Source organism: Coregonus clupeaformis, chromosome 23 (genome assembly GCF_020615455.1).
Source record: "Coregonus clupeaformis isolate EN_2021a chromosome 23, ASM2061545v1, whole genome shotgun sequence".
Taxonomy (NCBI): Eukaryota; Metazoa; Chordata; class Actinopteri; order Salmoniformes; family Salmonidae; genus Coregonus; species Coregonus clupeaformis.
In genome coordinates, this window is record NC_059214.1 from 32,843,911 (window position 1) to 32,865,842 (window position 21,932).

The 21,932-nt window shown below is 44.1% G+C and overlaps 1 protein-coding gene and 1 long non-coding RNA gene across 4 annotated transcripts; one reads left to right on the forward strand and one right to left on the reverse strand.

The window, feature by feature from the left end:
- Positions 1-480: 480 nt before the first annotated feature.
- LOC123481756 (nectin-3-like) lies at positions 481-13,304 on the reverse strand. Of its 2 annotated transcripts, none has more exons than XM_045206673.1 (10): positions 13,201-13,304; positions 11,908-11,980; positions 7,350-7,697; positions 4,475-4,780; positions 2,727-2,829; positions 1,840-1,994; positions 1,184-1,289; positions 1,042-1,084; positions 864-941; positions 481-734 (listed from the first exon to the last, which is right to left on the reverse strand). In XM_045206673.1, exons 2-9 carry the CDS (start codon positions 11,960-11,962, stop codon positions 906-908), a joined length of 1,152 nt encoding a protein of 383 aa, XP_045062608.1. In that variant the 5' UTR covers positions 11,963-11,980; positions 13,201-13,304; the 3' UTR covers positions 481-734; positions 864-905. The 2 variants fall into 2 exon arrangements, with proteins under 2 accessions (XP_045062608.1, XP_045062607.1); XM_045206672.1 differs by having other exon boundaries at positions 481-748.
- On the forward strand, positions 12,478-21,878 carry LOC123481761. Of its 2 annotated transcripts, XR_006657269.1 has the most exons (3): positions 12,481-12,782; positions 19,295-19,415; positions 21,094-21,878. It is a non-coding gene; the product is annotated as an uncharacterized LOC123481761 (long non-coding RNA). The 2 variants fall into 2 exon arrangements; XR_006657270.1 differs by lacking the exon at positions 19,295-19,415 and having other exon boundaries at positions 12,478-12,782.
- Positions 21,879-21,932: the final 54 nt, after the last annotated feature.

Consider the following 21,932-nt stretch of genomic DNA (forward strand, 5'->3'; position numbering starts at 1 on the left):
GTGTGGCGGTACTATCATCACCATAACAGCCCTATGCGTGGATCATAAGGCAGCTGTTAGTGAAGCTTCTGTTCCCAGTGGATCACTAGCCACACCCTTGATTTCCTGGTTCCTTTTATAACTGCTGCCTGTACCAAGACTGCATTAGGCTGCATAATATGAAGAAATGCATTTTGCAGCAGCTACAAGTAACACCAACAGCCAGGGTTTTGTTAGTCATTACTGACAATATTCTCCATTTGGCAGGTAGCTTAGTTGTTAAGAGCGTTGTGCCAGTAACTGAAAGGTCGCTGGTTCTAATCCCCGAGCCGACTAGGTGAAGAATCTGTCGATGTGCCCTTGAGCAAGGCACTTAACCCTAATTGCTCCTGTAAGTCGCTCTGGATAAGAGCGTCTGCTAAATGACTAAAATGTAAATGTAATACCTGGCCTCCCTTAAGTTGGCTTCAACATACACCATACATACATACATATATACAGGAGAGTTGTTGTTCCCGCTGAAGAAACAAAGCCCCTCCACCATGACAAGGCGGTCCACGAGAGAAGCTGTGGTGGAGGAGGGGCCGAGCCGAGGTTTCTAATGTCACAGTGAATACTGCTAGGGTCTCTATTCATTAGATGGTTGGAGAATGTGCCTGTTCTTTGCAAATGGTTTGAACAATGGAGAATGTGCAGACTGGAAATCTTCCCACACCCATTGCATGTCTGAGATTCTTCTGGCATCCGCTCTCAGCCTCTCCAGCGATTTCTTTAAAATAGAACAATAAATATACCTCATGAATAGACAATAGCTCCAACAAAATATATTTTTTGTAATATTTTTAAATATTTTTAAAAAAAAAATCATAATGTGTGTTCCTTACATCATGATACTTCGTCCTTATCTGCCTTCCTGGTTTGGAGTGTTAGAACCCAGACGTCCCAGGTTCATCTTCCTCAACCTTGTCATCAGACATTATAACAGTATTATTACATAGCAAAAAGTGGCTGATGTGTTAGGGTAATCACGCAACAATGGTGGACTTTAACATAGTCACATACCTGTGGGGGTGCCTGGAACTGGAGATTGGCCATGATTGAATTCCTTGGATATCGTCCAGAAAAAAATATAATATGAATTTGAGCCAATCATCAAGTGAAAATGAAATGTTTTCATAATGCAATTTGATGTTCATAATATTACAGTAGTTGATATTGTCCGTATTTCCTCCAGTACCATACGAGTGCAGCCGCAGTAACAATCAGACATAGAATGACAATGAGTAGAACCCAACAGGCAGCAGAGGTCTCTATGAGGAGAGAGGGGATACAGTTAATATAGGAAACAGTCTGTATTTACAATTACATATAATTGTGTTGCCCTAACAAGCATCATGGCTCTGATGCAAACACTTTCCTGCAGAAAGCAAAGAGATACTACTAAGTATTAAGACATGTACATATGCAGTAAGAGATAAGTGTGTATTATGACCATCTTAGTTAGTGGTTATACAGTACCTTCCTGTAGAAAGGGGAATGAGGACATAAGTCTGATACTAACACATGCAGTGAAAGATAAGTGAGCATCTGCCTCAACATTGTTATCCATGCTACATCACATTTCTCATAACCTCATATAAGTGTTTTATGTGTATGCCAGGAATGCCTGTATTGTTGCCAGACAAATTTCCCTACGGGACAATAAAGTATTCAGTAAAGTACTCAATCAAGCAAGCAAGCAATCAACCAATCAATCAATCGCATAACAATTATAATCAACATATAAAACAGTATAAGCAACCAGTTAAGCAACCAGCATGAATAGTGTGTGTGTGTGTGTGTCTCTCAGGTGCTTCTCACCAGAGGATGTGTGTACATAGAGGGAGCCAGTTGCTCGTCCGTAGGGGTTGGAGGCCTCACAGACATAGAGACCATTCAGCTCAGAGCTGAGACTGAGGAGGTGCAGTATGTCTCCCTCTGCTCTCACTGAAGACACAGGCCATGGCTGGCCCACTCTGGGGGAGAGAGAGAGGTGAAGAGGGGCTGAGTGTGTGACTGTGTATGTGTGTGTGTGTGTGTGTGTGTGTGTGTGTGTGTGTGTGTGTGTGTGTGTGTGTGTGTGTGTGTGTGTGTGTGTGTGTGTGTGTGTGTGTGTGTGTGTGTGTGTGTGTGTGTGTGTGTGTGTGTGTGTGTGTGTGTGTGTGTGTGTGTGTGTGTGTGTGTGTGTGTGGACGTGTTTAACTATACCTGTGTTGGTCCCCACAAGGTCAAATGCTATTTCTAGTGGGATTAGGGTTAAGGTTAGAATTAGTGTTAGGGTTAGAATTAGGTTTGGGTTAGGGTTAGGAGATTGGGTTAGTTTTAGTGTTAGGGTTAGGAGCTTGGGTTAGGTTTAGGGTTAGGGTTAAAAAGGTTCGTTTTTTTGGTTAAGGTTAGGGTTAGGGTAAGGGTACGGGTTAATGTTAGGTTTAGGGTTAGGGGTTAGGGAAGATAGGATCTTGAATGTGACTGAATTGTATGTCCCCACATGGTTAGATGCGCAAGACTTTGTGTGTGTGTGTTTGTTCGCGTGTGTGTGTGTGTGTGTGAAAGACAAATGCATGATTTGACTGGCAGCATAATTCAACAACTGTCCTTTAGATATGAACATACTGAAGCTTCAAGCTAATTTAGATATCACGTCTTAACAAGTTTAGCTAACATTTAGATTGAAACTGGATTGAACTAGTTTACATATGAGTGAGTACCTGCTCCAGGTGTAGTTGGGTTGTGGGTTGCCGTCTGCTACACATAGGAAGACTGTGGCTTTAGAGGCCTCACTAAGGGTGATGTTCACTGACTGAGGTGGATCTATGAGAGAGAGAGAGAGAGAGAGAGTGATAGAGAGAGTCAGCCAGCCAGCCTACAGGTAGGAAGTCAGTGACTTAGCAGTGTGGAGCCAGGACAACATCTCCCTCAACATCAATTAGACCAAGGTGCTGATCGTGGACTATAGGAGAAAGAGGGGAGAGCACGCCTCCATCCATATTGATGGGGCTGTTGTGGAGCGGGTCGACATCAGTAAGGACTTAACATGGTCCACACTCACCCACACAGTCCTGAAGAGAATGGGTCTTCAGATCCTCAAAAAATTATACAGCTGCACCATCGAGAACATATTTTCTGAGTGCATCACCGCCTGGTATTGCAATTGCACTGCCCTTGACCAAAAAGCGCTACAAAGGGTGGAACTAATAGGTGTTAATAAAAGGTGGAACTAATAGGAGTTATTCAAAGGGTTCTCCTATGGGGACAGCCGAAAAAACATATTTGGTTCTAGGATAGCACGTTATTATCTAAGAGTATATGGACAGACAGGGACTGTTTAGAGGGACTACTAGGCTATAGCCAGTGAAGACAGTGAGAGTCTATACTTACAGTGGATGTCTATGGTCTGTGACAGTGATAGTGGAATATACATGTGGTCCTCTGTAGCTCGGGTTCGATCCCCGGGACCACCCATACACAAAAAATGTATGCACGCATGACTGTAAGTCGCTTTGGATAAAAGCATCTGCTAAATGGCTTATTATTATATTATATTACATTTACAGTGGATACCGATAGTGTAGGACAGTGGTAGTGGAGTATATATTTACGGTGTCTGTCTATAGTGTAGGACAGTAGTAGTGGAGTATATACTTACAGTGTCTGTCTATAGTGTAGGACAGTAGTAGTATAATATATTTACAGTGTCTGTCTATAGTGTAGGACAGTGGTAGTAGAATATATTTACAGTGGATGTCTATTGTGTAGGACAGTAGTAGTAGAATATATTTACAGTGGATGTCTATAGTGTAGGACAGTAGTAGTAGAATATATTTACAGTGGATGTTTATAGTGTAGGACAGTGGTAGTAGAATATATTTACAGTGGATGTCTATTGTGTAGGACAGTAGTAGTAGAATATATTTACAGTTTCTGTCTATAGTGTAGGACAGTAGTAGTAGAATATATTTACAGTGTTTGTCTATAGTGTAGGACAGTGTTAGTAGAATACACTTAAAGTGTCTGTCTATAGTGTAGGACAGTGGTAGTAGAATATATTTACAGTGTCTGTCTATAGTGTAGGACAGTAGTAGTAGAATATATTTACAGTGTCTGTCTATAGTGTAGGACAGTGTTAGTAGAAGACACTTATAGTGGATGTCTATAGTGTAGGACAGTAGTAGTAGAATATATTTACAGTGGATGTTTATAGTGTAGGACAGTAGTAGTAGAATATATTTACAGTTTCTGTCTATAGTGTAGGACAGTAGTAGTATAATATATTTACAGTGTTTGTCTATAGTGTAGGACAGTGTTAGTAGAATACACTTAAAGTGTCTGTCTATAGTGTAGGACAGTAGTAGTAGAATATATTTACAGTGTCTGTCTATAGTGTAGGACAGTGTTAGTAGAAGACACTTATAGTGGATGTCTATAGTGTAGGACAGTGGTAGTAGAAGACACTTACAGTCGATGTTTATGGTGTAGTTGTAGCTCCTTTCTGTTGCCAGGGCAGACTGGTTGACGACACACTGGACCTGCTGCTGATTGGCTGCTCTGGTTGGCACCCCGAGCAGGTGGCTGAGTACTGTGGTGGTTCCGTTGGCATGCTTGGTGGAGTTAGTCACCGTCCTCAACAAACTGCCAAACACACCTGACTTCCACCTGACTTCTGCCTGTGGCTTGGCACCAGCAGCCACGCAGGTTGCCAAGACAACCTCATTCTCCCCAATGACAGGAGGAACATCAACTGTCACACTCACTACTGGAGGAACTATGACCAGAAAACAAACAAACAGAGGACAGAAAACATGAACAAGTCACTCATTATAAATGTGGAACTATACTTGAAAAAACAACCAAAACACACACAGCCCGTCATGTGAAACGTGTTCATGCTCCTGTGTCTACCTGTTCACATGTGTATTCATGCCTTCACTTTCCTGTGTTCCCTTGCTCAGTTTTCTCTGCTAGTTTCTCTGTGCTCAGCAGTACTAATTAGTGTCTGATCGGAGAAGTATGTACAGGTACTCGAAGTGTTCTCCCTGTTTATTATTTCACTCGTGGTTACTAATTCGTATTTTGGCTGTCAGACTTTTTTTGGAAACGTATTTGCTCCACCTTTCTTTTATCGTGTTAAGTCATTTATTTTGTATCCTGGCTTCGGGACAATCAGTAAATATCCTTGTTTCACCATTTCTGCCTACTGTCTATCCTGCATCGCACCTGGGCCACATCTCACTCCAACCCTTACACCTGAGGTATTAAGTTTCACACACACATCACAAAAGCTGTTTTTCAGCTTCAGCAGATCCACTGAAAAGCATTCACAGCCCAGTTATTATGCCGTTTGGAAGGCAGGATATGGTTGTGTATTCTGTTCCACTATTAGGGAAACTATTGATGCCTGGGCTCTCCTGGTTACAGCTTGAGTAACAGGATACACTCTTAGAAAAAAAAGGAGCTAAATAGAACCATATAGGTTTCTTTGGGTTGTCCCCATAGGGGAACCCTTTTTGGTGCTAGGTAGAACCCTTTGTAGAGGGTTCCACCTAGAACCCTCTATGCAAGGTTCTTCCATAGAATTAGGAATTAGAATATGATCTCTATGGGTTCCTGATAGATCCCCCTGTAAATGGTTCTGCCTAGAACCCTCTATAAATAATAACATATATTTTAAAATGTTTTATTGCCACATACACAAGATAATTGCAGTGAAATGTGTTGTTTTACAGGGTCATCCATATTAGTACAGCACCCCTGGAGCAAATTAGGGTTGTGCCCATGCAGCCCCTATATTTTTTTTATTTCTAAGACATTCTAAGGCTGGTATCATTCACAACTAAACTCTAAATCTAGAATATAGGACCTGTTTCAAGTGCTCACTTTTATGCTCAAATATAGCACCTTCATATGCGCACTCTCTCCATAAAGGGAAAAAAATCATTTCATTTTTATATTTTAGTAATTTAGCAGGCGCTCTTATCCAGAGCGACTTACAGTTAGTGAGTGCATACATTATTCATTTTTAATTTTTCATACTGGCCCCCCGTGGGAATCGAACCCACAACCCTGGCGTTGCAAACGCCATGCTCTACCAACTGAGCTAAATCCCTGCCGGCCATTCCCTCCCCTACCCTGGACGACGCTGGGCCAATTGTGCGCCGCCCCATGGGTCTCGCGGTCGCGGCCAGCTACGACAGAGCCTGGATTCGAACCAGGATCTCTAGTGGCACAGCTAGCACTGCGATGCAGTGCCTTAGACCACTGCGCCACTCGGGAGGTTTTCAGCTAAGTTCAATTATATTCTTTATAATATACAATCATGTAAAATCAAATAATGGCAGGGGACTCATAAGCATATCTTGTCAGCTAAATGAACAAGCCTACAGCCTATGGCATGGAGAATAACCAGATAACATACAGTAGGCCAACTCATATTCTGTTCTTCTGAAGTGCATTTTCTTAAAATCATTATGCTTCTTTAGACCTGACTGAAATAAATAATGTATTTATTGTGATGGTTGATTTAGGCGCCTTATGTTAATTAACGGTTAATTACCATGAGACCAACAGTCATTTTTGCATGACAATAATGTGTGAGAAAATGTGATGACTGCCACAACCCTACCCCCACCCCCATCAAAGTTGCCCATCCCTGCTCTACACAGAATAAATTACACAATCACACTCAATTCTCGTTATTAACACCAACTCCTGAATCAACACTAGAAATGTTACACTGAAAAATCTACACTGCTGGTTCACTCATACTTCAATCTATTCTCCCACTCCCTGCTCAATACAATTACAAAATATCATTTATGTCAGTATTGTATTTGTAAAATGATTAAGGGAATCATTGCACAAATCATATGCACAAATATCCCCATATACTGTAGGTACAGTTTAAAACATATTTAAACATTTATCCGATTACTGGAACTCCTGATGTTAAAGTTTAAACAATTAGATAAACACTAATGCTCATGCACTATTTAAAAGTAAGAAAAAAATTACAATAAAGATTTCTATGTTTTCTGATTCTTTGCCTTTCAAAGAATCAGAAAATAACTATTTCTTCCAAAAACAGATCTTAGGATAAAAAAGGTTATAGGTCGAATCGTATCCCTCTGGAAAGAACTCATTTGGCACCCTTTTTTCTAAGTGTAGAGAATATGGATTTTCCTTGGCAAAGCAAAACCTGTAGATGAGGGCTCTGCTCTTGCTTAAATAATTAACCTTCCAACTATTTAGCTTTCTAGTATTGATTATCACATGCAGTCTTTCTACACTGTCAAAAGTAGAAACAGTGATACAAAGAGTGAAGGAAGAGTTCTTACCAATCACAGTTAGAGATATCTCTGTATAGTATGCTCCACTGGGGAAAATAGTGAAGATACATGTGAAGGTGCCTTCATCCAACAGTCTAGCAGCTGTTATTCTAATAGATCCAAGGTTTTCTGATGGGTTCCCAATAAACTGGACTCTACCTTTCAATCCATTCGGTGCAATAAAGTTAGTAACCCCATTGTAATAAATCAGCAGAAAATTATGGTTCTGTGTTTCTTCCCAACTACTTTTGTGCCATGTTATCTGTTCGAGGTCCTCGGTTGTCTCTATCAGTCTGCAGGATAAGTCCACATCCTCCCCCTGTACCACAGTCCTGCTTCCTCCAATCACCTGTATAGCTGGAGAGAAAACACAAGTCAAAAAAACTGTCCAAAAGATACCTGTAGAATAGATGCTTATGAACTCTAATAAACAGAGATGTTACCTAAACACACTGTGATGTCACGAGAGGCTACACAGCTTTCAGCGGGATTGCTCAAGTAGTGCAAGGAGACCAGGTTCAATCAAAACAAGGATTTTATTAAAGGTCTTGGGAAACTAACGAAAGTATAACACAATTCTGTTCTCTTGTGGCTCTTTAAGGGTTAACAGTTCAGGGATGTCTCTTCCACATCCAAAATCATAACTCTCACTCGCTCAAATAACTTTTCCCCAGTCTTACTGTATTCCACGTTGCAGCTAGTGGCCAACCCAGCAAAACGTCCTTCCAAATGTCCCACACGTATTTCCACAGGTGCATATATCCAAAGGTGAGTATTTCCCAAAGGTAAGTATCTCCAAATCCTTATATTCCTCATGGAAGTGGACGTGCAGCACTCTTGTCCTCCAGAGAGCCCAGGTTGGAGACTGTGTCTCTTCACTTCAACAAAACCTTCAGCTCATCAGCTCCTGATTTGTTTCAGCTGCGTGGGAAGATTGGCCATAGAGGGGTGGAGTTCCCGACCATACCAGCAGATGGAGCCATAGCAGTCTGGGTTTGCAGCCACCTCAGGGGGATGTAACGTCCCTCCAGGACACAGCCTCTCGTGACATCACACATCCCCCTCCTCGGGACCGACGTCCTCGTCGGGGTAAAGGCAGCGAAGAAGGCATCACGCCGGGAGAGGGCGTCCGCATTGCCGTGGTGCTTGCCAGACTGCTCTCTCTTCAACTCCTCCAACTCTAGGACCAGGGACTCAGCCTCCTGTTGTCTCTCCTTGAGTTTCTTACTGAACGCATCAGCCTTGGTTTTAGCAGAGTTTAGCTTCTGTTGAGCAGCTTTCAGTTCCTTCTCTCTCTCTGCCTCCGCATTCTTCATCTTGTTCTCCAACACCTTGTACTTCTCCTCTGCCTTCTTCTGGACCTCCTTACTACTGCGCAGGGTCTCCTCACACTCCTCGATAGTCCTGTGCAGCCTCTCCAGCTCCTCCTGTTGCTTAGGGAAGGAGCTCTGTTGGAGTTTAGCCTGGAGGATATCTAACTCTTCTGTCTTCATGTCTAACTGTTGCTTTAACAAACGATACCTCTCAGCGGTCCCCTTCAGACCAGACAGTTCTTTGTCCAGATTCTGTAGCTCCGTCTCTGTGTCGGTCTGGGCACCTGCCATCCCTATCAGAGCCCGGCCGGGAGTGAGTAACTCGGAGGATTGCACCGGAGCCTTCCCAGGATGAGTCTTGCCTCTCCGTTTCCGAGGTACTCGGGTTATCCTCTCCTGAGACTCTCTCCAGAGTGGGTAAAAGGCTGGGCAGTCTCGTCCAATTAGGACAGGGACGGGGAGGGAATCAACCACCCCCGCCGTCGTGTGTATGGTTCCCCGTGTGCTGGTCATTGTAAGTTCAGTAATGGGGTATTCTCTGGTGTCCCCATGGACACAGGAAACTGGGAGGACTTTCCCCGGGGGTCAGACACGTTGGGCCCACCAAATCCTTACGCACCAGGGTGGCCCGGCTACCAGAATCCAGTAAGGCCTCCACATCATGGTGATTCACAGTTACCGGGCAGGTGGGGGTCGATCTGGGCCGCCATCTACGACTCCCAAGAGCGAGGCAAAACGGTGTGTGGGTGCTGAGCTGGAGGACTCCGCAGTGGGCATAGGTTCATCGGCTGGTTTCCCACACTGCCAGGAGATATGTCCCATCTCCCCACACCGGTAACACTGTCGAGTTTCCCCCTCCTGGTGTACTCTTCTTGGCCCCGCCTGGTTTCTGGCTCCCCCTGGAGCCGGGATAAGTCCTGACGTGGCTGGGTTCGAGACCTTGGGGTCCTTTGGACGGGTTCTTCCCATTTGTGGTGGGGCCGCACTCCTGGGGTCTTTTCGGGAAGCATTCAGCATCTCCGCTGTGGCCTGGTACTTTTCCACAGCTTCCACGGTCAGATCAGCCGTGGTCAAGGCCTGTTGACTGATGAACCGTTTTGCCTCATAAGGCAGGGCGCGTAGGTAACGATCCACCACAACGGCCTCCACCACCGCCGCTGCTGTATTCCTCTGCGGATCCAGCCATTTCCTTGCGATTCGGACAAGTTCATGCATCTGTGCCCGAGGAGGTTGGTCTGGTTGGAAGGTCCAACTGTGAAAGCGCTGGGCCATACCAAACTTTGTGAGTCCATATCTGCTGAGGATCTCAGACTTCAGGGCATCATAGTCAGTAACCTGGTCAGGGCCCAGGTCCCGGACAGCATTCAGCGATTCCCCGGTTAGAAAGGGGGCTAACAGACCAACCCACTGTTGCTTGGGCCAGGCTTCCCTAGTGGCCGTGGCCTCAAATGCATGCAGGTATGCCTCAATGTCATCGGTAGCTCCCATCTTAGATATAAAGTGACTTGCCTTTATTGGGCGGGTATTTTGGACCACCCTCTGTCTCTGCAACTGCAATTCCTCTGCCTTCAGAAGGTTGGCTTTCTTTTGCTCCTCCAAGAGAGCCACGTTTGCTTGCATCTGGGCTTGCTGGCCAGCAACAAGGGCTTTCAATATGTCCTCCATTTCAGTCGGGCGGGGAGCCTACGGCCAACTTGGAAAACTGGGTGATCAAACCTTCGGTATCCTCCTCTGACATGCACTATTAACGCTTGAGCGTGCCCGTATTCTCCACCATCTGTGATGTCACGAGAGGCTACACAGCTTTCAGCGGGATTGCTCAAGTAGTGCAAGGAGACCAGGTTCAATCAAAACAAGGATTTTATTAAAGGTCTTGGGAAACTAACGAAAGTATAACACAATTCTGTTCTCTTGTGGCTCTTTAAGGGTTAACAGTTCAGGGATGTCTCTTCCACATCCAAAATCATAACTCTCACTCGCTCAAATAACTTTTCCCCAGTCTTACTGTATTCCACGTTGCAGCTAGTGGCCAACCCAGCAAAACGTCCTTCCAAATGTCCCACACGTATTTCCACAGGTGCATATATCCAAAGGTGAGTATTTCCCAAAGGTAAGTATCTCCAAATCCTTATATTCCTCATGGAAGTGGACGTGCAGCACTCTTGTCCTCCAGAGAGCCCAGGTTGGAGACTGTGTCTCTTCACTTCAACAAAACCTTCAGCTCATCAGCTCCTGATTTGTTTCAGCTGCGTGGGAAGATTGGCCATAGAGGGGTGGAGTTCCCGACCATACCAGCAGATGGAGCCATAGCTGTCTGGGTTTGCAGCCACCTCAGGGGGATGTAACGTCCCTCCAGGACACAGCCTCTCGTGACATCACAACACAGATAAGACCATGATTTGTATTTAGCTGTGCTTATGAACTATGATATCCTATTGATATTGAATTGTGGTTATTGCAATAACAAATGTGCCAATTGCTCATTATTTGACCCTATACCCATTTGTGCAGCCATAGTCAGAGGAGATCGCTAAAGCACATTCTGATCTGGGTCCAGTCTAGTCTGAAACTACTTAGTGAATATGTTCTTAGAATAATAAGCCAAAAGCCCTGACTCTATCCCTATACTTATTCAAGAGTAAGATATTCAATACATTCCCAGATACTTGGGCATGCTCAGCATGTCTCAAAACATACTGAGTTAAAAACATAGTAAACATACTGAGTTAAACACATAGTAAACATACTGAGTTAAACACATAGTAAACATACTGAGTTAAACACATAGTAAACATACTGAGTTAAAAACATAGTAAACATACTGAGTTAAACACATAGTAAACATACTGAGTTAAACACATAGTAAACATACTGAGTTAAAAACATAGTAAACATACTGAGTTAAAAACATAGTAAACATACTGAGTTAAACACATAGTAAACAACATACTGAGTTAAACACATAATAAACACACTGAGTTAAAAACATAGTAAACATACTGAGTTAAAAACATAGTAAACATACTGAGTATATTACACATAGTAAACATACTGAGTAAAACACATAGTAAACATACTGAGTTAAAAACATAGTAAACATACTGAGTTAAAAACATAGTAAACATACTGAGATGATATGTGTGCCTTATTGTACCCTAAAAGGACCAGGACTACAATTTAATGGTGGGATTGTGTGTTTGGTGGGTGTTATTTTCTGCCTAGTATTAATAAGAAAAAAGTAAGAAAAAACCTACTTTCTGTATCCCTCTGGATGATGAGTAGAATCACACAGCACAGCTTCTGTAACATGCTTTACTCTTCTCATTGCTAGGGTCATAGGGGAAATGTAATTATGGAATTGTATTACATTTTGAGATTGCCGTTTGTAATAATGAGGACCTATTCATTGTTTATGCAAAACAGTTATGTAGGCTCTCTCAAATGTAAAATAATGTTGAATGCAATGCAATTTCTTCGAGCAATGGTCTGCAATCACCACTCTTTGATGGAGACTATGCACATCTTGCAAAGTAGCTGTTCGGATTTTCCGGTATTTAGCCCTCCGAAAAGGCTCACCAGGAAGCACACAATGTCATGACTCGTGTTTTGTCCTTAATTTTATTTTAAATCAAATGACCACAGGTCATAAACCTGAATTACAACAAACAAATAATGACAATATATTACTCAAATATATAATGTAAATATTATTAAAATAATATAATCATAATGTAAATAATGAAAATCAAATAAGCCTACAACACCATCAAAAATGTGGCAAATCTGGTTTAAAACAGCATTGGTTACATCACCCAGAATGCCTAGTGCCAGAGGAGCATGCGCACAGCGACTCCGCCGTTGCCACGGATGCTGCCACAGGACACAGAACCATGCCACGTCCAAAGGACCCACCCACACATGCAACACAATGCGGCGCTCCACCATGGATCACCGAACCAAACCACCGCTATCACCACCGCCACCAGAAACCAGCAGAGTGCTCCGAACAATCAGCACAACGCAAATGGCTGATAATGATAGCCTAATGCTATACAGCATCTGTTTCGCTGAACTACCGCACCCAGCGAGCTACAAGTTACTCTCCGCCAACTAACACCGACACAGTGAGGTAAACGTTCAGTGCTCAAACATATAAGTGACTTAAACATTAATGCTAGACTGTGAGTAGTTCGCAGTTACATACCAACGGGCTGTGTGCTCCTGATGATTGTCTGCCGTGAAATGATTACCTGGTGCCATAATTTAAGTCTCTAGTGAAGCTGTGCATGCGCACATAACATAACATATCCGAGCGTCTAAGAAACTTAAAGAAATCACTTGTTCTCCATTTAATCGAACACATCATACCCATTTGCTTCTCTTTTATCTATTTATCTATTTTTTTTCTTCTCTTTTTTCTTTTCCTGAGTGAGCTAGAAGTCTCAACAGTAGCCTACACCTTATTACAAAAATAAACCAACAGTTCTATATTGGTCAGTAGTATTGAAACCAAACAGATGAATCTGTAAATTTAATAGGCCACTAACCTGTGATGAATGTAAGTTCCTCTGCTGAAGTAGCTGAGACATGTGTTTTTTGCTGTTTGTGCTGACAGACAAATGTCCTGCTGCTCCTGTAGGAAACAGTTATTGAGTAAGCCACAGCAGCTATTGCAACATGGGGTGGACCATGGATGAGACAGTCTAGTCTCCACCCCACTCGTAGAATCCTGGCTTTTCATAAGCTGTGGACTACCTCTTCGAAAGCCAATACCACTACTGGTTATGAAACATACCCATAGGCCTCATTACAAACAAGAATGATGGGACACAATTATTTTTTTCTTTAAGAAAAACAAAGTTAAATACAACAACAGGCCAGATTCTGTATGACTTGGGACCCCTCTCTCTGATGAAACACTAGATATACAATAGTATGTGGACACCCCTTCAAATGAGTGGATTCGGCTATTTCAGCAACACCCATTGCTGACAGGTGTATAAAATCGAGCACACAGCCATGCAATCTCCATAGACAAACATTTGCACTAGAATGGCCTTACTGAAGAGCTCAGTGACTTTCAACGTGGCACCGTCATAGGATGCCACCTTTGCAACAATTCAGTTTGTCAAATTTCTGCCCTGCTAGAGCTGCCGCGGTCATCTGTAAGTGCTGTTATTGTGAAGTGGAAACATCTAGGAGCAACAACGGCTCAACTGTGAAGTGGTAGGCCACACAAGCTCACAGAACGGAACCACAGAGTGCTGAAAATCGTCTGTCCTCGGTTGCAACACTCACCATCGAGTTCCAAACTACCTCTGGACGCAACGTCAGCACAATAAATGTTCGTCGGGAGCTTTGTGAAATGGGTGTCCATGGCCGAGCAGCCACACACAAGCCTAAGATCACCATGCACAATGCCAAGTGTCAGCTGGTGCGGTGTAAAGCTCGCCACAATTGGACTCTGGAGCAGTGGAAAGGAGGTATAATGGTCTGGGGCTGTTTTTCATTGTTCGGGCTAGGCCCCTTAGTTCCACTGAAGGGAAATCTTAACGCTACAGCATACAATGACATTCTAGACGATTCTGTGCATCCAACTTTGTGGCAACAGTTTAGGGAAGGCCCTTTCCTGTTTCAGCATGACAATGCTCCATCCACAAAGCGAGGTCCATACTGAAATGGTTTGTTAAGATTGGTTTGGAAGAACTTGACTGGCCTGCAGAACCCCTTTGGGGTGAATCAAATCAAATCAAATCAAATTTTATTGGTCACATGCGCCGAATACAACAGGTGCAGACATTACAGTGAAATGCTTACTTACAGCCCTTAACCAACAGTGCATTTATTTTAAACAAAAAAGTAAGAATAAAACAACAACAAAAAAGTGTTGAGAAAAAAAGAGCAGAAGTAAAAATAAAGTGACAGTAGGGAGGCTATATATACAATAGAATAAAGTGACAGTAGGGAGGCTATATATACAGGGGGGTACCGTTGCATAGTCAATGTGCGGGGGGCACCGGCTAGTTGAGGTAGTTGAGGTAATATGTACATGTGGGTAGAGTTAAAGTGACTATGCATAAATACTTAACAGAGTAGCAGCAGCGTAAAAGTATGGGGTGGGGGGGGCAGTGCAAATAGTCCGGGTAGCCATGATTAGCTGTTCAGGAGTCTTATGGCTTGGGGGTAGAAGCTGTTGAGAAGTCTTTTGGACCTAGACTTGGCACTCCGGTACCGCTTGCCGTGCGGTAGCAGAGAGAACAGTCTATGACTAGGGTGACTGGAGTCTTTGACAATTTTGAGGGCCTTCCTCTGACACCGCCTGGTATAGAGGTCCTGGATGGCAGGGAGCTTTGCCCCTGTGATGTACTGGGCCGTACGCACTACCCTCTGTAGTGCCTTGCGGTCAGAGGCCAAGCAGTTGCCATACCAGGCGGTGATGCAACCAGTCAGGATGCTCTCGATGGTGCAGCTGTATAATTTTTTGAGGATCTGAGGACCCATGCCAAATCTTTTTAGTCTCCTGAGGGGGAATAGGCTTTGTCGTGCCCTCTTCACGACTGTCTTGGTGTGTTTGGACCATGATAGTTCGTTGGTGATGTGGACACCAAGGAACTTGAAGCTCTCAACCTGTTCCACTACAGCCCCGTCGATGAGAATGGGGGCGTGCTCAGTCCTCTTTTTTTTCCTGTAGTCCACAATCATCTCCTTTGTCTTGGTCACGTTGAGGGAGAGGTTGTTGTCCTGGCACCACACGGCCAGATCTCTGACCTCCTCCCTATAGGCTGTCTCATCGTTGTCGGTGATCAGGCCTACCACTGTTGTGTCGTCGGCAAACTTAATGATGGTGTTGGAGTCGTGCCTGGCCATGCAGTCATGGGTGAACAGAGAGTACAGGAGGGGACTGAGCACGCACCCCTGAGGGGCCCCCGTGTTGAGGATCAGTGTGGCAGATGTGTTGTTACCTACCCTTACCACCTGGGGGCGGCCCGTCAGGAAGTCCAGGATCCAGTTGCAGAGGGAGGTGTTTAGTCCCAGGATCCTTAGCTTAGTGATGAGCTTTGAGGGCACTATGGTGTTGAATGCTGAGCTGTAGTCAATGAATAGCATTCTCACGTAGGTGTTCCTCTTGTCCAGGTGGGAAAGGGCAGTGTGGAGTGCGATAGAGATTGCATCATCTGTGGATCTGTTGGGGCGGTATGCAAATTGGAGTGGGTCTAGGGTTTCTGGGATTATGCTGTTGATGTGAGCCATGACCAGTCTTTCAAAGCACTTCATGGCTACAGACGTCAGTGCCACGGGTCGGTAGTCATTTAGGCAGGTTATCTTAGAGTTCTTGGGCACGGGGACTATGGTGGTCTGCTTGAAACATGTTGGTATTACAGACTCAGTCAGGGACATGTTGAAAATGTCAGTGAAGACACTTGCCAGTTGGTCAGCACATGCTCGGAGTACACGTCCTGGTAATCCGTCTGGCCCTGCGGCCTTGTGAATGTTGACCTGCTTAAAAGTCTTACTCACATCGGCTACGGAGAGCGTGATCACATAGTCGTCCGGAACAGCTGGTGCTCTCATGCATGCTTCAGTGTTGCTTGCCTCGAAGCGAGCATAGAAGTGGTTTAGCTCGTCTGGTAGGCTTGTGTCACTGGGCAGCTCGCGGCTGTGCTTCCCTTTGTAGTCTGTAATAGTTTTCAAGCCCTGCCACATCCGACGAGCGTCAGAGCCAGTGTAGTATGATTCAATCTTAGACCTGTATTGACTCTTTGCCTGTTTGATGGTTCGTCGGAGGTCATAGCGGGATTTCTTATAAGCGTCCGGGTTAGAGTCCCGTTCCTTGAAAGCGGCAGCTCTACCCTTTAGCTCAGTGCGGATGTTTCCTGTAATCCATGGCTTCTGGTTGGGGTATGTACGTCACGGTCACTGTGGGGGACGACATCATCGATGCACTTATTGATGAAGCCAGTGACTGATGTGGTGTACTCCTCAATGCTGTCTGAAGAATCCCGAACATGTTCCAGTCTGTGCTAGCAAAACAGTCCTGTAGCTTAGCATCTGCGTCATCTGACCACTTTTTTATTAGCCGAATCACTGGTGCTTCCTGCTTCAGTTTTTGCTTATAAGCAGGAATCAGGAGGATAGAGTTATGGTCAGATTTGCCAAATGGAGGGCGAGGGAGAGCTTTGTATGCGTCTCTGTGTGTGGAGTAAAAGGTGGTCTAGAGTTTTTTTCCCCTCTGGTTGCACATTTAACATGCTGGTAGAAATTAGGTAGAACGGATTTAAGTTTCCCTGCATTAAAGTCCCCTGCTACTAGGAGCGCTGCATCTGGATGAGCGTTTTCCTGTTGATTAATGGCCTTGTACAACTCATTCAGTGCAATCTTAATGCCAGCATTGGTTTGTGGTGGTAAATAGACAGCTATGAAAAATATAGATGAAAACTCTCTTGGTAAATAGTGTGGTCTGCAGCTTATCATAAGATACTCTACCTCAGGCGAGCAAAACCTTGAGACTTCCTTAGTATTTGATTTGGTGCACCAGCTGTTGTTTACAAATATACAGAGACCGCCACCCCTCGTCTTACCCGAGTCTGCCGTTCTGTCCTGCCGATGTAGCGTATAGCCTGCTAGCTGAATGTTATCATTGTCGTTGTTCAGCCACGACTCCGTGAAACATAAGATATTACAGTTTTTAATGTCCCGTTGGTAGGATAACCGTAATCTTAAATCGTCCATTTTATTCTCCAAAGCTTGAACGTTGGCTAATAGGATTGATGGGAGAGGCAGTTTACTCGTTCGCCGTCGGATCCTTACAAGGCACCCCGACCCACGTCCCACGATATCTCCGTCTCTTCCTCACGCGAATGACGGGGATCTGGGCCTTGTCGGGAGTCTGTAGAATATCCTTCGCGAACGCCTCGTTGAAGAAAAAGTGTTCGTCCAACGCGAGGTGAGTAATCGCTGTCCTGATATCCAGAAGCTCTCTTTGGTTATAAGAGACGATGGCAGAAACATTATGTACAAAATAAATTACAAATAACGCGGAAAAACACACATAATAGTACAATTGGTTAGAGGGCTGTAAAACGGCAGCCATCTTCTTCCGGCGCTGTTCTGAGTCCAATCGCCAACTGCGAGCCAGGCCTAATCGCCCAACATTGTGCCCGACCTCACTAATGCTCTTGTGGCTGAATGGAAGAAAGTCCCCGCAGCAATGTTCCAACATCTAGCGGATAGCCTTCCCAGAAGAATGGAGGCTGTTATATCAGCAAAGTGGTACAAACTCCATATTAATGCCCATGATTTTGGAATGAGATGTTCGACAAGCAGATGTCCACATACTTTTTGTCATGTAGTGTATCATACAGAATGAGTGATCGACATCCACAAATGAATGCATACCATATGAAACGTAACATATCATACTAAATGGAGTATCTCGTATTTACATATAGAATAATACGAAATGCTCTGAACTAGGAAACTCTGTAATGTCGGACTTGCTATCTGGTTGAATATGGCACGTGCATATGCAGGAACCTCTCTTTATACTTCTATTGGTACATTTAGAAGTTTGGACAGGAGTGAGGTGGGCGCGCTCCAGTACAGTAGGTGGCGTTAATGCACAATAACGTTGGATGCCATCTGGCGATAAACCCCACAGAAGAAGGGGCGGGGGCGACAACGGTAGCAAACTAGCCATACGCCTGTAGACAGTCTCCTTTGCCCCTGCTTGCCAGGCACTGTTTTCCTGCAGTTCTGTTAACGATGGTGAGGGCAGATGTTCAGCAGGCGGAAGTGAAGCACACTTTGTCCTACAGTAGCTTAGCCAGCTAGTCCTAAGGACACGGTGTCGCTAACTATCAAGCTAGCCAATACACGGTGTCGCTTTAGCCGGGAGGCAGGGACAACCAGTGTATTTTTAAATATATATTTATTCACAAAATTAGTGCAGTGGGCCTTTAATAATCCTGTATTAGCAGACCGATATAGCCGTCTGCAGTGCCAGCATGAGGAAAAAGATGTCAAGCCATGTCCCAATAAATCAATAAAGTTGCCTTGTATAACCAGACTGGCTGTTATAGTAATCATCTCATCATACAGCTTACAACCAAAAGGCTATAATCATGCAGAAACAGGCCAGGGCTATCATGTTTTATGTGAGGATGCAGAGCCCACTGCCAGGTAGTACCAACTCCACGATTCTGTAAGAGGCTCACAACAACAGGTTTTGAAACCTCTTACCCTGGCAATTTGACTATTAAACTCATGGGTACACTTGCAATGGCTGCCAGTCCTGACTTGATTGGGAACACCAGGCCTATGATTTCTTAATCTGGCCCTGATTGTGTGTAGTTGTGGGAACTGTTGCAGTGGTCACCATCACTGTGGTGACCTTGTTCAGAGACTGCAAAGTTAATGGTTTACTCTTTACACACACAACCTCGATTTCTCGTTGAGTCTACAACTTCATTCACATTACCTAAACTCAGCAGGAGATACCGTTTTTTTGTGATGTGTTGATGCCTCGAAAATACAAAAAAAAAATACAAAAACTCACCTAAGATTAGATATACTCAAGAATACTTAAAGACTGTTCTGAAATAACATTCTTCTCTCCCTGTTGGTTTTCCCTGCTCTTTGCAGACTGTATATTGCACAGGTAACTAACCTAGTACAACCATCCGGAAACATTCTGTGTCGGTGCGCAGCGGTAATCACTCTGGTAATTGCGAGGCTTAGAGACAGAACCCTGGCAGTTAAAATGGTAGGTCAATATAATTGTACTGAAGTTACAAATTGCATGAGCTTTTACATGTACTTACTTACTTAGTCCTCTTCGTCCCAGTGGGATATAAGACTGCAACAATCTTCTGCCACTGAAGTCTGTAGTTGTTGTGCTATCAGGCTGGGTGATTTTGCGCTCAGCAGTTTATCTATGGCCAGCCTTCTCTCATCTATTTTCTTCAATGTATCATATGTTAACCACTTCTTACCCTTCTTGTTTCTAAAGACAATAACTTTCTTTGGTGTTTCTGTGTGTGCATTCTTGATGTTACTCCACGTTGTTTCAACTGTGCCCTGGTCTTCTTCTTCTGCATTGGCTCGATTCTAAAAGCTTTCTTTATTTTAGGAGATGTGAGCTTGTTGATGTTAAAGACTTTCTGCCCTTGCTTTATGGTGTGGCTCGCAGCTTCAGCCTCACCTGGGCTATTAGCAGGTAGTGGTCACTGTTGCCCCACAGTGGACCTTGACATACTGCAGAGACCCTTGCCATTTCTTTTTTATAATGATGTGGTTGATTTGGTTGACGGTGTGACCATCTGGGGATCTCCATACTATCTTATGGAAGTCTTTGTGAGGGAAGGGTTTGCCAGCAATCACACAGCTGCTATTGAGGCAGAAGTCAACAAGCCTTTAACCGTTGTTATTGATGATACCACAGCCGTGTTTCCACATATCCTGTTCACAGTCTGAGTTATTGGCTCCAACCTTGGCATTCAAACCTCCCGTTATCATGATCACATCGTGTTGTGGGACCTTGGATACTGGTTGTTGTAGCTGCTCCTCTGCCTTGTTGGTGGGGGCATAGCATTGCAGGATGGTGAACTTGCAGTACATGGAGTCAAATCTTGCTCAATGATGGGTTCCCATTCCAAGAGTGATTTGGGAGCTGTTCTACTGATAATGAGGGCTACAACACTAGAGTGGGAATCATCCTTTCCTGAATAGAGTATTGTTGAGCCATCACTTGTCACCTTGCGTCCAGAACCAGTCCACTTGCTTTTGCTTACACACAGGATGTCCACGTTGTACCTGTCCATGTCTCTGATAACTTGAACTGCGTTTGAAGTTTTAAACATGGTGGGGACGTTCCATGCTCCAAGACAGACTGTAGTTTTTGTGCCTAGAAAACTCCTCATTGAGCTCATGATTTCCCGGGTAGGCCTTTCATCTGAAGCCGTTATAGTGCCTATGGATTGGCTGAAGTTTCCTTTTGGGTCCCTTGTTGTTGTAGTTTTCAAAGTTGTTGCAGTTTCTGTAACAATGTGTGTTTTTACAGGATGGGGTTGTTAGCCTCACACCCAATCCCCAACCTGGAGGGCCTGGTGCTGTGTTTATTCTGGCCTCTCACCTGGAACCAGCCCGGCATGGTTGAACCTGCCTGGGGCCAAAACCCCACCGGTATAGCTTTCAGGATCACTGAAACATGCAAGCTTCCCCACAAATGCCAAGGAAACAGCACTCAGGGAAGAGCTTTTACATGTAATTACCTTTTACTGTGTAATGGTTTGGCACAGGCATCTGCAGGTCTCTTGTTGGTCAGGAGTGGCATTTCAATAGCCTGGGGCCAACTAAAACCAATGTTAACCTGAAGGAATTCCACAGTCTGCTCTTTATGTTCCATCTCTCTATAATGTCATTCACTTTTGTTGTTTTTTTAGGTGCAGCAGGAATGCAAAGAGGAGGTGATTGATGAAAACTGTCTAGCAACGGATGCTGAACAACACTGTCAACATGGACCCACAACACTGAGAGAAAAGGAGGCAGAGTAAACAGGAGGAGAACAGAGAGGGCGACTGAGGGGTGGAGGGGTGGAGGTGTGGGTGAGAGAATGCACAGCACTTCTATTTCAGGCATTGACCACCTGATAACAACAGTGCTGAGTTGATGTAAATATATGGACGTCATTTGTACCAGAGCATGAGAGACAGATTCACCTCTGTACTATATAGGCAGAAGGTGGTGCTCAGGGTTAATGGCTGTCGAGCCTGTTGTGGGCTAGTATTTCCATAGAAGATGGAAAGCTAAGGCTTGTTTACTGAAAAACAACAAGCCCATGGGATTTTATTTATGGATCAAATGCAATATATCTCAGTTGTTTCTAGATAGCAGTGTCCCTGCTTTATTTTTCTATTCAGAAGAACATTAAAAGAATGTATCCACCCAGTTGATGTGTGTCCAGGCCCTGAAATAGATATAAAGCAATAAGAAGGTCTGGTAGCTGGGTGTAAGGAACTAGATCTACATAGTAACATGTCTATTATCAATTACAACATGAGTAAAGGACAACTACAGTAATGTGTACATATATAGAGAAACACGCACACTGCAGAATGACATCTCAAGGCCAGTGGTCACACCATTATGGGAGAAAGAAGAAGAGGTAGAGAGGCATGGGAAAGAGTTGATGCATGTGTTAAACTCTTAAATAAACATTGTTTATCAATACACGTGCAAATAGAAAATTGTTACATTTCCTGCACTTGGTAAATAGATCACC

Excerpts from the sequence above, each read along its gene's own strand:
- LOC123481756 (XM_045206673.1), bottom strand. The coding sequence starts at position 11,962 with ATGTTACAGAAGCTGTGCTGTGTGATTCTACTCATCATCCAGAGGGAT. Across the intron at positions 7,698-11,907 it reads CATCCAGAGGGATACAGAAA|CTATACAGGTGATTGGAGGA; the intron begins GTAGGTTTTTTC and ends TTTTCTCTCCAG. Across the intron at positions 1,085-1,183 it reads TACGGACAATATCAACTACT|GAATTCAATCATGGCCAATC; the intron begins GTAATATTATGA and ends ACGATATCCAAG.